General features: G+C 40.9%; 1 protein-coding gene across 4 annotated transcripts in view; it reads right to left on the bottom strand.

Annotated features, from left to right (window-relative positions):
- Window positions 1-12,638: 12,638 nt before the first annotated feature.
- Window positions 12,639-16,843, bottom strand: part of satb1b (SATB homeobox 1b) — a 41,491-nt gene continuing 37,286 nt past the window's right edge. For all 4 annotated transcript variants that reach the window (XM_062985421.1, XM_062985422.1, XM_062985424.1 and 1 more), the window contains exons 12-13: window positions 16,314-16,520; window positions 12,639-13,342 (exon numbers count right to left, since the gene is read on the bottom strand). In XM_062985421.1, the coding sequence (XP_062841491.1) occupies window positions 12,794-13,342; window positions 16,314-16,520 (756 nt within the window). In that variant the 3' untranslated portion in view covers window positions 12,639-12,793. The remainder of the gene's footprint in view (window positions 13,343-16,313; window positions 16,521-16,843) is intronic.

The following is a 16,843-nucleotide window of genomic DNA, read 5'->3' as shown; positions in this document are numbered from 1 at the left end:
TTGTACAGGGTTAAGGACCTTGCTCAAGGGTCCAACCATGGCTGCATGGCAGAGCGGTCATTTAAACCAACAATCCTCTGATTAATAGCCCAAAGCCCTACTCACTAAACCACCACTGTTACTCTGGATTGTGGTTGAATTTAAATCCACACAACAATCCAGGTTCCAGTGTTCCAGTTTACTAACCTAAACCCTCAAACACTACTGAAATGCTGTAAGGTGAGCTGAGTCCACAGGACAGAATCTACTCTGGATCTCATCTAGCATTATAAGAGAAGGGTCAGTGCTGTAATGGTAGCAAGGAGAGTTAAAAAAAAAAAGGCACTGGGGTCGACATGAGCTGACATCTTGACTCATGAGTTCAAATCTCAGCTCTGCTACCAGAAGGCCATAGAGATTTCTCAGAACTGATCTACCTCTACTGGCTGGTCGATGGCTCCAGTACAGAGATGGGGGATAATGGGGATCAGTGCGTGACTCTCCGTGTGAGATACGGATCTTCATGCAGGTGAAAAGAAGTGGTAAAGTACTGCACACGTGTGTTAGGTCTGCATCAGTAGAGAAAGTGAAATGCAATCGGGTAATCTAAATTGACTAAATTGAGATGGAAAATGCGGGGAAATGCAAAAAAGAAAATACTTATAATGTCTAACAGCTGACTGGTGAAAAGAAGTGCATAATGGCTCCTCCCATGCCATCATGCATCCACGCTGCACGATTTATTTTATTGCGTTTATTTATTAATTTACATTTAAAGAAAAACGAATCCTCAGTATTGACCCCATCATGGTCGTGCTGTTACACACGTAAAGCATAACATGCGTACCATTTAATATCCGAAGTGCGAGCCGTGCACCTGTTTCGTTCAGAGCGGCAGCACGAAGCCTCCGAGCGAGCGTTCGGTGCCGAGTGTTGTTGCTCATCAGAGAGTTATTGCTTTAAAATGAACCCACAGCAACAGGTTTCCGAAAGGAAAACGGGTTCAACGAGCGCTTCAGATAACAAGTGGCTACTTCACCCAACATTTCCAGCGAACCAACAAATGGGCGCACGGTGAGTTAATTGTGCTCGAGTGTTTGTTTCCTGGAACGGCGCAGAAACACAAAGATGTCGTTTATAGATCGTGTTTTTTGTGGATTTTTTACGTGGGTTCTATTTGAGTTGTTCAATAATTCTGTGGCATTTAGCAGCCGATTGTGTTCAAAGGGACTTATAATTACGACTGAACAAAATTTGAGCAAGTGAGGGTTAAGGGCCTCGCTCAAGGGGACCCAACACTGGCAACTTAGCAGTAACTGGGCTTGAACCAACAACCTACTGAATATTAGTCTGTTTTATAAAATGTATAAAGGAAGGAAGGAAGGAAGGAAGGAAGGAAGGAAAAGACAGGACAGGGGAAGGAAGGAAGGAAGGAAGGAAGGAAGGAAGGAAGGAAGGAAGGAAGGAAGGAAGGAAGGAAGGAAGGAAAAGACAGGACAGGGGAAGGAAGGAAGGAAGGAAGGAAGGAAGGAAGGAAGGAAGGAAGGAAGGAAGGAAGGAAGGAAGGAAGGAAGGAAGGAAGGAAGGAAGGAAGGAAGGAAAAGACAGGACAGGGGAAGGAAGGAAGGAAGGAAGGAAGGAAGGAAGGAAGGAAGGAAGGAAGGAAGGAAGGAAGGAAGGAAGGAAGGAAGAGACAGGACAGGGGAAGGAAGGAATGAAGGAAGGAAGGAAGGAAGGAAGGAAGGAAGGAAGGAAGGAAGGAAGGGACAGGACAGGGGAAGGAAGGAAGGAAGGAAGGAAGGAAGGAAGGAAGGAAGGAAGGAAGGAAAGAAGGAAGGAAGGAAGGAAGGAAGGAAGGAAGGAAGGAAGGAAGGAAGGAAAAGACAGGACAGGGGAAGGAAGGAAGGAAGGAAGGAAGGAAGGAAGGAAGGAAGGAAGGAAGGAAGGAAGGAAGGAAGGAAGGAAAAGACAGGACAGGGGAAGGAAGGAAGGAAGGAAGGAAGGAAGGAAGGAAGGAAGGAAGGAAGGAAGGAAGGAAGGAAGGAAGGAAGGAAGGAAGGAAGGAAGGAAGGAAGGAAGGAAGGAAGGAAGAGACAGGACAGGGGAAGGAAGGAATGAAGGAAGGAAGGAAGGAAGGAAGGAAGGAAGGAAGGAAGGAAGGAAGGAAGGAAGGAAGGGACAGGACAGGGGAAGGAAGGAAGGAAGGAAGGAAGGAAGGAAGGAAGGAAGGAAAGAAGGAAGGAAGGAAGGAAGGAAGGAAGGAAGGAAGGAAGGAAGGAAGGAAGGAAGGAAGGAAAAGACAGGACAAGGGAAGGAAGGAAGGAATCATATTGTATTTTTAATAAACAAAAATAAAATGTAAGCCGAACACACTCAGATATTCAGTAAATAACGGACTCAGGGTTCTGGTGTGGACTCAGGGTTCTGGTGTGGACTCGTCCGGTCGGTCCGAATGAACACGTCTGGTAGAGGAACTCTATTTTATTCACAATGGATCTGCAATTCTGCCGCACACCAGACAGCTATAAAGAGCGGCTGGCATAACAAGTAGATTTATAATTACCAGTGTGTCGGTGCTTGTGTTTCCTGGCCAAATTCATTACACAATCGAAGGAATTCAATCTCGGCAGCACCCACATTTGATGCACAGTTTCATGGGGGCACAAAACACGGAGGTGCCAGTTTATTAGTGACTAGATCAGTACAGGTAATAAACTGGAGACTCAGTGAACCAGTGAACGCTTTCAGACGCAGCGGCGAGATGTTTTGTCTTGTTGGGGTCTTTTTTCTGTTTGCATTTTTGATAAAGTTATTATACTTACATCTGCATTTAGAATGAAATACCTAAAGCGTGTAATCAAGGTTTTTCTTTTTTTTTTTTTTCTGAAAACCGACAACCATGACAAACAAAACGCCACTCAAGCGGATCAGACAGCAAACTGTGAAGTGTAATGAATTACTGAACTGTGTTTCTGATCAGATCAGCGTTATATTTTTATACTATGGCAACTGAATCCTCAGGCAAGACATTAAACTAAAATATCTAAACGTTTATCTGTTTATCAAGTGCTTTTGACTGTTTGCTTTCTGCCAGTGAGTCTTCAGGATGTCTTAAAAAATACACAGCCAGAATAACCCTGGATCTTGAACTGGTTCTGTTCAGGGTTCTTAGAACCTTGGTGCTATTCAAAGAAAGCCCATGTTTGCACCAGTTTCTACTGAAACCAAGGCTGCACAACACACGCAATGGAACTGAACAGCATTAACAAGCTGGCGGAGCGTGTAGAGTTTCTTGAGAATTCGTGCTGCTGTTTCAGATGTTTGTTTTTATCCAAACAACAAGCACAGATCAACTACTGGTGATGAGACGACGTTCTCTTTCCTCTTTTACAACGTGACACCCTACAGATATCATCACGATCTGTGTTGATGAACCTGCTGTTCTTTGGTTCTCGGTTCAAAATAAGGTTTACAAACTGGACTGGAACCCATTTCATTTTGGTCATAAAGAGCTATAAGAGGACCCAATTCAGCAGGCTCAGTCTAAAAGACAATATGCAATTAAATGTAGACTCAGTCAAAGAGACCATAATGGACCCTACCTGATCCTTGCCCCTGTAAAACTGGACATATTCTGTGAGAGCAATGATACATCATTGTATATTGTAGTATACAGTACGTTACCCAAACACAGAGCCACTGCTGAAGTCAAATGTTTAAATACACTTGTAATCCTATTTAGACAAGTAGTGTATATAATAATAACAACATTAATAATACTAATAATAATACTAATAATAATAATAATAATAATATTAACATTAATAATAATAATAATAATAATAACAATACTAATAATAATAACAATAATAATATTAACATTAATAATAATGATGATGATAATAATAATAATAATAATAATAATATATTGTATATATTAAGGTGGTCCCTAAATATATACAAAAGCAGCCTACAAAAGTAAAATAAATGAATAAATAAATTACTGCAAAAATAATAATAATAATAATAAAATAATAATAATAAATAACGATAATAATAATAATAATAAATAATAATGATAATAAAAAAAAAATAATAATGATAATAATAATAATAATAATAATATAATAATAGTAATATAATAATAAATAATGATAATAAAAATAATAATAATAATAATAGTAATAATAATAATAAATAATAATAATAATAATAATAATAATAAATAATAATAATAATAATGATGTATATTTTTGACCCATCAACATTTTTCAGACAAACCACAGTAAACACATAAAAAATGTAACAGAACAGTTGCAGAAATCATTAAAATGTCAAGGCTGCCGTGATATAAATGTCTGTTTAAAATGTACATAAACATACAGTACAAAAGTATGTGGACAGTCCTTCTAATAGTGGATCACCTCATTTACTCAAGCAATGTTATTGTGCAGTGGAAAAGTCGAGAAGCAACAACAGCTCAGTCACAAAGCAATAAGTGCAGAAATGCTGCTGTCTGTGAAACACAGCGCTCACGTATCAACATGCTAATCGCTGGAGCTTTTGTACCTGATACCTGCACTTAACTGGTGATAAACTCTCTGAAACTGGAACTCACCCGTTCAGTCGTTTGTATTTGTGCTGGTCACTTCAAATCCATGCTCCTGGTTCTCATGGACTCTTAAGCCATTGGGATGCTTGGATGGACACCTCAACCTTGTCTAACGATGTGGGCCTTTGTTTCTGCTGCATTTCCTGCTTGATTCCCTGTGCAGCCCCAGGGGCTGATGGGTAATTACAGAGGACTCCCAGCAGGAGCCAGACTTGAGTACTCTGTCAGATGGTATGATAGCAGACGTATGTATTAGAGAAATCTCTTCTTTTCTTAATGGTTTTTAAATGGTTTCCTGTTTGTTTTTAGCTTCCAGTGGATCCAGTACTGGAAACCAAAGGGAAACTAAGATGCTCTACAAACTTCAAGTGATTTGCCTGAAGAGTGTTGCATTGCATCATGGGTTCTGAGGACCAAGGTTCAATCCTTGCCTTTGTTTACTTGTTTACTCTCTGGATGGAGTTTCTGTTGTTCTTTACTTGTCCACATGGCTTTTCTCCTGGTGTACCTGAAATAGACATTCATTCATTGTTTGTTTTGCCGCTGGTTTATACTGGTCAGGGTCACAGTGAGTCTGATTCATTGGATGAATGATACAGTTCCAACATCAGAGGTGCCCAGGTGGCACCACGGGATATTTGCTTAGCTACCTGTCCGCTGGGCTCCCTCTAGTGGACACAACTGGCAGTGCCTGCACCAGACAAAATTGGCCACTAGTCTTCTGGGTGGAAAGAGATTGGCCAAAAAAGAGGGCGGGGCCTTTGACACTGTGTAAGGACCCTGGTTAGTAGCCCAAGGCGCCTGTACAGAAGTGGAGGAGCGTGAAAATCAGCGTGTGACTCTCCATGCGTGAGACCGACCTCATGCGCAAATCCACCACCAAAGTACGGGCGAATTAGATTGAGAAACAGTGTCCACAGCAGCGAAAGACTAACTGGCTATGCTAAATTGGGACAAAAAAAGAAGAAAATGCATAAATAAAATACATTTCTGGTAAACGTCTCACTTTAAAGTGTTTGTACATGGTTGTTTGGGTGCGTTTTAATATTTTTAAGCTCTCCGTTGCGAAATTCCTACAAGGAAATTAAAGACAGTGTTGAAAAATGCGCTAGACTCGATCCTGGGCGCTATTATTCTGCCCATCGTGGCTGGCAGCCAGCACATCCCCGATTTAACCCACACGAGCAGATCAAGTGAAGAACCGTGTCGCTCTTGGTGTTGTAATTATGAGTTTCACTAATAATCACACGCCAGCATCTGCCAACTTATTCCCAAGACATGCCGACGATAACGTGACGGTATTTTATTTCAAAGATTGAGTTTATAATCAGAATTACTCCTACATATCACATTACTCTGATAATGCAGTTGTCAGAGCTTTATTGTTTTTTATTGTTTTAATTGGATTGTATGTGGTACAGCGTGGCCTAAATACAGGAAACAAATGTTTAGGTGTTGTTGCTCAGGGAAATGCCAGATGGATTGTTTCAGACATTGTTTTGAAGGCTTCATCTGCTCTATAAGAAAATCTCCCCGTACGTTCACTGTCTACGTGTTCGGGTTACCAGAAAATACCTTTAAAATTATATAGAAATAAAACAGCTTTTTACATTTATGGCATTTAGCAGATGCTTCATTTTTATCCAAAACAACTTACAGTAGTGTGACATTTCACTGTCTAAGCAATTGAGGGTTAAGGGCCTTGCTCAAGGGCCCAAAAGTGGCAATCTGGCAGTGGTGGGGCTTGAACCAGCAACCTTCCACTAGTCTAGTATTTAGGTGGCACAGCTATAAAAACACACAAAGCCCCTACTTCTGAGATCTGGAGATCCAGAGTTCGAATCTTGGATGTGCTATCAGCTAAAGACCCTGTCCCCTTTTTAGTCCAGTCTTTTCCCACCCAGCAGACTTTAGTGGCCAATTTTTTTTGTCTGCTGTAGGCACTGCCAATTGTGGACGCTAGGGGGCGCCCAGCTGACTGGTAGCAAAGCTAAGATTCGAACTGGTATGTTGCTGTGTACCTGGGTGCCAAACTACTACCTTATTGACCTCGTTTTGTACACAAGGGTGCAAACATGCCGATACAAAGTAGTCCAGTATTTAGGTGGCACAGCTGTAAAAACACACAAAGCCCCTACTTCTGAGATCTGGAGATCCAGAGTTTGAATCTTGGATGTGCTATCATCCTGTTGGGCATCTAAGGTCCCGAGTGGGTGGCAAAACACCCTAGCCATTTGGAGGCGCAGTTATTAGTGCGCTCTCAGAGACGGTCCCAAGCCCAGATAGGAACAGGAGGGTTGCACGAACTAGGCCCTGCCCCTACATGCACACACTCACTGACTATACACACATACCCATAATCCTCTAAAAACTATGCATCATCAACTATTTACAGCATCCACAATGTACCACAATACCCACAAGGATGCCCAAAAATAAGCAGGATGCAGGATTGACATCACGACGGCGTAGATTGCATTGATACAAAGGGCGTGGAGAACGCTGACCCATCTGTGCAGCCAACCATCACAAAGAGATGACGACAAATTAGCAGGACAGATACCGAAGCCTCAGCGTGCTGCAGTACTCGCTAAAGTCACACAGCTCCGAATACTGCAGTCCTTTATCTATACAGTCACATTTTAGTCTGTGTACATTAAACTAATGAGGCCGGTCTTGCGCATGGAGAGTCACACTCTGATCTCCACCCTCCTCCACTTCTGTACAGGATCCCTACACAACATCAAAGACCCCGCCTCCCTTTTTAGTCCAGTCTTTTCCCACCCAGCAGATTTAGTGGCCAGTTTTTTTGTCTGCTGCAGTTACTGAAGCTACTGCTGCAGGTACTGCCAATTGTGCCCACTATGGGGCGCCCAACTGACTGGTAGCAAGGCTGAGATTCAAACTTGGTGATGGTAGGCTGCTGTGTACCTGGGTGCCAAACTACGACTTTATTTGTTGATCGTTTTTGTACACAAGGGAACAAAGAAGCTACTGATACAAAGCAGGAAGCAAATAAATTATTTTATACACCAATTTGTGATGATACACATGAATTCAACACTAAGAAGGGGTGTCCACATACTTTTGGTCATGTAGAGTGAATATAAACTGCTCTTGTTCTCTTTACTACCCAAATTAAGACCCTTAAATAGTTCCTATTTTAATTCACCTTCCCACAGTCCCAGACGTCAGCCGAGCACCGTCGTTACCCCCCATGAGTACATTACACTGACCGCAGCATTCAGCGTTTGGGGTTTGATTCCCAGCTGCGGTGTTGAGGCGGGTTCAGCCAGAGGTCACAGCACCTGCATCTCTTTACAGCTCCCGTCCCCGAACACAGGCTCATTAACACGCCATAAACGCCTGCTGCCATTCGCTCTGCACGCCAAACAAACACGGGAGACACGAGAATAAAGGATGTGTTCATGTGGAACAGCGTTCTCTTACGTCACACAATAAATACACCGAAGATACATCACCGTACCATGGTACCAGGAACTGGACCAGGAACTATTCAATATTCAATTCTATTTTATTGTCATACTGATTTACTGTAACACATTTTAGATAATAATAATAATAATAATAATAATAATAATAACAATAATAATAATAATAAAGACACTGCTGGTTATTATTCTCATTATTGTTGTTATGATGATGTTGCTGCTGCAGCTGATGATGATTATTGTTATTATAATATTTACTATTATGATTATTATTACTATTATTATTATAATTTTTATTATTATTATGATTATTATTATGATTATTATGATTATTATTATTATTATTATGATTATTATTATTATTATTATAATTATGATTATTATTATTATTGTTATGTTATGATGATGATGATGATGATTATCATCATTTATTATTATTATTATTATCATTGTTGTTGTTGTTATGACCATTATGATGATGATGATTATTATTATTATGTTGTTGCTGTTGTTATGATGTTGCTGCTGCTGATTATTAATATTATTATTATTATTATCATCATTATGTTGTTGTTGTTGTTGTTATGATGATGATGTTGCTGCTGCTGATTTATTATTATTATTATTATTATTATTATTATAAGTTCTGGGGTCACCACAAAGTCAGACACTTGCTGACTCACTCAGTTTACTTATTTCTCCACACTATGAGGAAGCTGAGGTGGCCAATTTATCTACCAGTATGTTTTAGGAAGAAAAAAGGAAACTCCTAGTACCCATAAGACACCTGTGCACACAAGGAGAACAAGCAGACAGAACAGATTATAACAGTGGTCCCCCACCACCGGGCCGCGGACCAGTACCGGTCCGTGGGTCATTTATTAACGGGCCGCACAGAAAGAATAAATAATTACAGATGCTACAAGAGCAATTAAATTTCCAAAACTCTCAGGGTGTTACTGTCTCCTATCACCACTAGGTGGGAGCAGCGTCTCGTTGCAGTGACAAAAAGCTTAAGATTCACACTGATTTTCTATTCTATAGTTATTCTATTTTAAATACTCCAGCCCCCGCTCGTCCGTGATTTTTTTTATGAATGTATTCATTCCTTTTTAGTAACTGGTATTTCAAATAAATACATTTTAAATTCAATTGATAATTTACTGTGTGTTTCTGTTTGTCTCTTTGTGTAGTTTATTTCTGTCACATTATTAGACGAATACATATTTCATAAAGCGTAATCGTTTGCTATTATTTATATTCTAATTAAACATTATCGCCTACAAAGACTTTTTATTTCTTATTTTCTTTTCACTTTCTTTTATCTGTTTTTTTTTAGATTAAAAACAAACACAAAATTAATTAAAACATAAAATAACAAATAATAAACTAAAAACAATCGACAGCTAAATTTATTCACTGTCTGTTTTACTACTGCTTTATCATGGTCAGGGTCAAGGTTGGTCTGATCACAGGGTACACACACACGGGCAATACTGAGTAGCTCCAGTTAACCTCACTGAATGTCTTTTGACTTGTGGCAGGAAACCGGAGCACCCGGAAGAAACCCACACAGACACAGTGAGAACATGCAAGGACTTAGAAAGGACTCTGGCCGCCGGACCGGGGAATCGACACCAGTACAATCCAGTACAAGCGTATTGTGTGCAATACAAACAGTTTAATCGTGTCATTAACAATCAATAACCACTGGTAGTTGGAACAGTTCTGCTGAAGGAAAACCAAGAGACACTTATAAAACAGTGGTAACAAAATAAGCAGTGTTCTCCTCGCCGTGAACTCATAAAAAACCCAAACCTTTTAGTTTTATACAGAGGATTTTATACAGGATACGCTTCCAGTCAGATTATTCAGAACCAAAGGAAGACACGTCGCAAACATCGATCTCCACACAGATTGCATAAGTTCTTTTCTCCCGCTAAGCTCGTCTAGATAGAAGTGAAGTCGTTTTTCCTACGATTATTTGCATGGAAGGAAAAATTGCATACAACATTAATGGTGAAGCTCGTCAGATGAGTTAGGCAACCTTTAAAGCACATTTTCTTTTCTTTCTTTCTTTCTTTCTTTTTTTGTTCAAAATAACCTTAAGACACTTTTGATTTTACCGCCCATACAAATGACACTTATAAATAGGAAAAAGGAGTAAATGATAGTGACGGAAATGACGCAGTTCCGTACCAGTATGAACGAGCTTCAAATAAATAACACGGCATCGGCATGACGGGATGAGAATCCGTTCACATTTTCAAACTGTGTGAAAATCCTGAATTTTACAGTGAGAAAAGTATCCTCGGAAACGTCGGCAGTGCCATATCGTACAAGGCATTTGTTGGCATAGTTTCTTTAAGACTGTATACTTTTTTTTTTTTTTACAATTAATATATGTCTATAATTCATATATTTAGATTTCATTCAAACAAATGATTCCTCAGCAGGTTACCTGCAGGTCAGAGGGGCGCCAGATCCTTCCTGCCAAATCCTTCGGTACAGATTCGGTTACATTACTGTTAAGGCCCCGTTTATCCAAATATCAAACACAGTTAAAGTCAAAAATGTACATACACCCATCAGAGATGATCATTTACTCATTTTATTACTGATTTTTTGTGACTGTTGGACTAAGCCGCAATTATTACGGTGGGAAAGTCTGGGAAGCTCTGTACAGAACTCAGAAATGTCACTTCAAACCAGGATGTAAAAAAAAAAAAAACATATTTATAACAATATTGTGCACTATATGGACAAAAGTATCGGGACATGGCCTCTCAGTATTAAATAACAATCGCTTATAGGTACACAAAGCACACAAAGCAAAACCCACTTAACAGTTCTGGGATGAACCGGACCATCAATATCAGTGCCCAGCCATACAAACTGAACGGGCACAAATTCCCACAGACATACTGTACTTTAAAGTCTTGTGAGAAGCCTCCTCTAGTTCACAAAGAGGTCACAAAAATGGGACGTCCAACAAGCTATGGTCAGGTGTCCGAATACTTTTGACCATACAGTGTGTCTGTGTATCTTATAATGATCACAAGTGCCACAAAAAATCATCGCCTCACTGCTTAAAAAAGTCCTTTTTTTAAAGATTGTTGATCACAAAGGTCACTTGAATAGATTAGAAGAGGATTATGGGGCAGTTTTGTGGTCAAATTGAGGTGTCTGGACACAATAATCAAGGCATTCGACCCAACAACACTGTACATACTGTCAAGCGTGCTGGTCATGGTATTATGCTCTAAGTTGATGGAATAACATTAAATCAATATAACAAAAAATTGGTCTTAAAACAGCTAAATCAGGCTAAAATCAAACTTTTGGATAGCCTTCACAGAGACCTACCTATGTCAGGAATGTGGACTGGACTGAAAAGTTAAGTCAGTGCCAGGGAACCAGATCTGGTCGACGTTTAGCATCTGTGCCAGGTAGAGCGGTTAGGGACTGTAGCTGAGTTGTGATTAGGATTATGCTAATATAAAAAGTAAAAGGTAAAAGATAAAATATTAGGTGTGTTTTACGCACCAATAATTCTGTCAGAGAAAAAGAGGTACTGGACTAGTAATCAGAAGGTTGCCAGTTCAAGCCCTACCATGTAAAGGGCAGTGGTAGCTCAGCGGTTAAAGTACAGGACTAGTAACTGGAAGGTCACTAGAGTCACCTTAACCGGGCAGTTGTAGCCTAGCGGTTAAGGGACTGGACTAGTAATCAAAAGGTCGCTGGTTCAAGACCCTTAACCCTCAATTGCTCAGACCGTATACTGTAAGTCGCTGCAAAAAATATAAATGTAAAGTTTGCTGGTTCAAGCCCCACATCTGTCACATTTGGTCCCTTGAGCAAGGCCCTTAACCCTCGATTGCTTGCAATATATACAGTCTCAATTGTAAGTCGCTTTGCCGCTTAATGCCGCAAATGTAAATGTAGGAATAATTCAACTCCCCAGGCTGCAAGACAGTAAGACACATCATCACCAATTTTCAGATGTGCTAAAAATGTCATCGTCCCCAAATATATTCACATTTATGGCATTTAGCAGACGCCTTTATCCAAAGCGACTAACATTACAGTTACAGTATACAGTCTGAGCAATTGAAGGTTAAGGGCCTTGCTCAAGTGCCCAACAGCAGCAACCTGGCAGTGGTGGGGCTTGAATCATAACCTTCTGATTACTAGTCCAGTACCTTAACCACTAGGCTACAGCTTGCCCACATCAAATATATTGATGTAAAAATGATAAATAATCAGATTCCACTCACTATTTTTAGAATAACAACCCCCCCAAGCCCCTCCAACGTTCAATTAACAGCTGCGGCTTTGCTAAGATGAGCATCTATCAGAGGTGTATGTAAACTTTTGACCCGAACTGTATGTTAAAATATATATTATAAAATAAAATAAAAAGTCGACACCACGTACGTAAACGTCTATCAAATTCTATTCAATCAAACCTCCAGTCGTTTTTTTTTTTTTAAATCAGTAGTTGGGAAATTCAGTGTAAAAACGAACACATTAAGTGCAATCAGCGAACATCCACGGTGAGATATTTAGGATTTTTTTATAAATTTTTTTCCCCGATTACGTTTCGTTGTGCAGGTTATTTAAATGATGCAATTTTTTACATAATTAATAATACAATAATACAAAAACAGTAATACTTCTGTATTACACAGTCCCGTGTCAAGTCTTTCAGTTCTACTATAGATTTTTAGCTGTCCGTCCATTTTTTTTTTTAATCTTTCACTTCTTGTTCGGCCTGGCACGCCCGCTCGGTGCCCATGTGCTCCTCGATCTTGATGGCGAAGATGTTGGTGGTCTGCGTGGACTCGTCTAAGTCTTTGAGCAGCTCGCTCTCTTTGAAGTCCGTCATGCCCACCTCGTCCTGATCGTTGGCGTTGGGCAGGGCGATGCCCCCCGGTGCGTCCATGGGCCTGGCGCAGAAGCGCTGGTTCTGGAAGAACTTGATGATGGTGTGGCGTGGCAGGTCCAGCTGAGCCGACAGCGTGTGAACCGCCTCGTCGTCTGGGTACGGACCCACGTCCTGCAGGAAGCTCTGCAGGATACCCAGAGCCTCCATGGAGATCCGGGCGCCGGGGCGCGCTTTAGCCTGGTGGGACTCGTCTTCGGCCTCGGCGGGCGACGCGGTGGAGGGTTGGCGTGGCGGGAGGCGAGGACCCGCCTGCTGCTGAGGTTGAGGCTGCTGGGAGATGAGAGGCTGCGATGGGTGATGAAGAGCCAGAGCGGGCTGGTGCTGGGAGACTGGAGGTGGGTAAGCCTGCGGCTGGAAACAGACACGGACGAGATTATGACATGTACGGAAAAAAGAATGTCACAACTTTTCTGTGACTGCACACTAAATGGCCAAAAGTATTTGGACACCTGACCATGAGCTTGTTTTTGAAAACAAATGTTATTAAAAGAGCGACCTCTGTGTGATCTTTTCAGCTAGAACAACAGAAGGCTTCTCAAAAGAGAAGAAGTACGTCTGTGGGAATTTGTACCCATTCCGTCAAAGGAATTTAAGCATTTGTATGTCTTTATGGAGCTTTGCTTTGTGCACAGGGGCGCAGTCATGCTGGAACAGGAAAAGACCCTCCCTAAACTGTTGCTAAACCTGTTAGCAATTGTAGTGGCTGAAACACATGAATTAAAAAAAAAAGAAATAGAAGGGGTATCTCAATACTTTTTACTCCAATGTCTTCTCAAGTATGTGTGTGGGAATTTGTGCCCATTCAGTCTAAAGATGCCAGGCACTGATGTTAACGTTCCAGTTCATTCCAGAGCTAGTCAGTGGGGCTGAGGTCAGGACTCTGTACAGTGGCCTTCCCTTAACTGTTGGTGCAATTTATATGATTGATTTTTACACCTGATATCAAAAATTAGAAGCGGCATCCTGATACTTTGTCCATATAGTGTCATTTTATAAATAATTTAGATATAATTTTTATCCCTTTTAAAGCTACACACAAAATAACACTTAAATAGTTATAATATATATAAATAATATATATATAAAATAATACAAATAACAAAGCATTTAAATTTCTCGTGAAGTGAACATGACACTGTCACCAGTCGTATTAAACCTAAACCACACGCCGAGCAGGATGTATGGACGCTGACCTGCTGCTGAACCCTTTCAGTCACCCTAATCAGATCTGTGATTTTTATTTCTCGATCTTTCAGCGCCTCACGTGAGCGCATTAACATGAACTTCTCGTACCCGAAGCAAAACATTCACACAGAATCTGCTCGTCTGCTGATTGCTTATCAAGCACTATTCAATCGCTGTACACAACAAGCCAAAAAAAAATCCCGATCTGTAAAGACTGAAACGCGGTGGCGGCTGCTTCATACACAGACGGAGGTGACGGACTGGCATGGTGACTAACTTATTTACACTTTTGGAGCATTTTAAAAGCAAAAGGTTTTGTGTTCAAATATCAGCAAATCTGATTACATTACTACATTACTATACACTGATCAGGCATAACATTATGACCACCTTCCTAATATTGTGTTGGTCCCCCTTTTGCAGCCCCATACGCAACAATCTGTGATGCACTGTGTATTCTGACTCCTTCCTATCAGATCCAGCTTGAACTTCTTGAGCTACAGTAGCTCGTCTGTTGGATAAATGAGCCTTGGCTGCCCATGACCCCGTCGCCGGTTTACCACTGTTCCTTCCTTGGACCACTTTCAATAGATACTGACAGCACTTTACACCGACCAGTCATAACATTAAGCACTATGGGACAAGGCAAGCCGGTGAATGCAGTGTGATGCTTTGGGTGATGTTTTGCTGGGAAACCTTGGGTCCTGCCATCCATGTAAGTGTTACTGTGACATGTACCACCTACCTAAGCATTGTTGCAGACCATGTTCACCCTTATATAGAAACGGTATTCCCTGATGGCTGTGGCCTCTTTCAGCACAAAGCAGAAATGCTTCAGGAACGGTTTGAGGAGCACAACAACGAGTTTGAGGTGTTGACTTGGCCTCCAAATTCCCCAGATCTCAATCCAATTGAGCATCTGTGGGACGTGCTGGACACGATCCATGGAGGCCCCACCTCACAACTTACAGGAGCATCTTGGTGCCAGATACCACAGCACACCTTCAGGGGTCTAGTGGAGTCCGTGCCTCGATGGGTCAACAATATTAGGAAGGCGGTCATAATGTTATGGCTGATAACATTATGGCTGTAAACTGTATTCTGTAACTAACCGGAGAAGCCTTCTCTGAAGAGCGGCTGTTGTTCTAGGTTTCTACAATAGGATGCCCAACAAGCTCACGGTCAGGTGTCCAAATACTTTTGGCCATACAGTGTATTCTGTACTGTAGAAGAGACAAAGCTGGATCTGACTCGTTACTAATGACGATCTTTGTGAGACTCTAATTGTGGTGATTCTTGCATCTGTCGCTGATATAAACGAGCGTGTGTGTTACCGAAGGCGGCGTGTGGAAGGAGGATTGCGTGTGATGCATTAAACACTACACTAATTGACTCAATATCAGGTGTTAATGGCTAAGACGTGACAACAATTAGCACTGCGTGTAGTGAGCGTACGTGTGAACGGAATATCTGGCATCCCATCGTTAAATAAAAAACCAGACTGAATATTTAGATCCAGCTCAGCTTCATGAGCATTTCTTCATTTTATATAATGATTTTATTATTAAAACGTTCTTTTTTGGACAAATTTGGGTGAATTAAATCATTTTTAGAGGCTTTATTAAGAAATACACTTAATGAGCAAAAGTATTTGGACACCTGACTATGATTTGGCTAGACCTCCAGGTTAAAAAACAAATGCTATTAAAATATACTGACATCTGTGTGATCTATTCAGTTAGAACAGCAGCCGCTCTTCTGACAAGGCTTCTCACAAGACTTTGTAGTATGTCTGTGGGTATTTGTACCCATTCAGTTAAAATATTTTGAGAGCATTATTCGTCTGGCTGGGAACTGACATTCCAATTTATTCCGGGCGTCTTTATAGAGCTTTGCTTTGTGCACAGGGGAACAGTCATACTGGAACAGGAAAGGGCCTTCCCTAAACTGTTGTTGCAACATTGGGAGCATGTCATTTCCCATATAATGTAACATATTGATTTATTACACCTGGAAGTGGAGTCCCAATACTTTTGACTCCAGTGTCATAATGCAGCTCTGTCCTATTAAATAAACATACGATGATCAAAATCCCTGTACTTGATTTTATTACTCCTTCATTAGTAAGTTAACGTACCTGCAGAGGTTCGGTGGGAATGTGCAGCAGGTGTGTTGGCCGCTCCGGGTGGTGCTGCTGACCCCCGCTGCTCTCCTGTTCGTAGATGGCGTCTCTCTCCAACTGTGGGAGACTGAGGAAGCGGCGGATCATGGACAGGTTCTCCCACAGCGTCCGGTTCTCCGGCGACGGGTCCTCCTTCCAACGTAACAGCTCACACAGCCAGCCCTGCGTTACACACACACACACATACACACACACACAGGTTACATTAATACCTCACATAGTGCTGTGATTTATACCAACACTGGCTTTAACGTTTCCTGATCTGTTCGTACGTCTATGAGGTTTAATAGAACGTTTAGATAAAGTTCTTCGCTTGATAGAATCTCACTATATTAAATATTGATCTAATTAAATGTAATTATATGTGATTATAAAATACAGCACCAGTTCAGAACGAAGGAAATCATGCTGCATTACTCCACGCTTATGACCTTATTAAAATAAAATGAAATAAATAAAAATATAACATGTAACATCAAGATCCC

This window comes from Trichomycterus rosablanca, chromosome 23 (assembly GCF_030014385.1).
Source record: "Trichomycterus rosablanca isolate fTriRos1 chromosome 23, fTriRos1.hap1, whole genome shotgun sequence".
Classification (NCBI taxonomy): domain Eukaryota; kingdom Metazoa; phylum Chordata; class Actinopteri; order Siluriformes; family Trichomycteridae; genus Trichomycterus; species Trichomycterus rosablanca.
The sequence above is the reverse complement of the archived record's forward strand: the minus strand, read 5'-3'. Positions and strand labels throughout refer to the sequence as shown.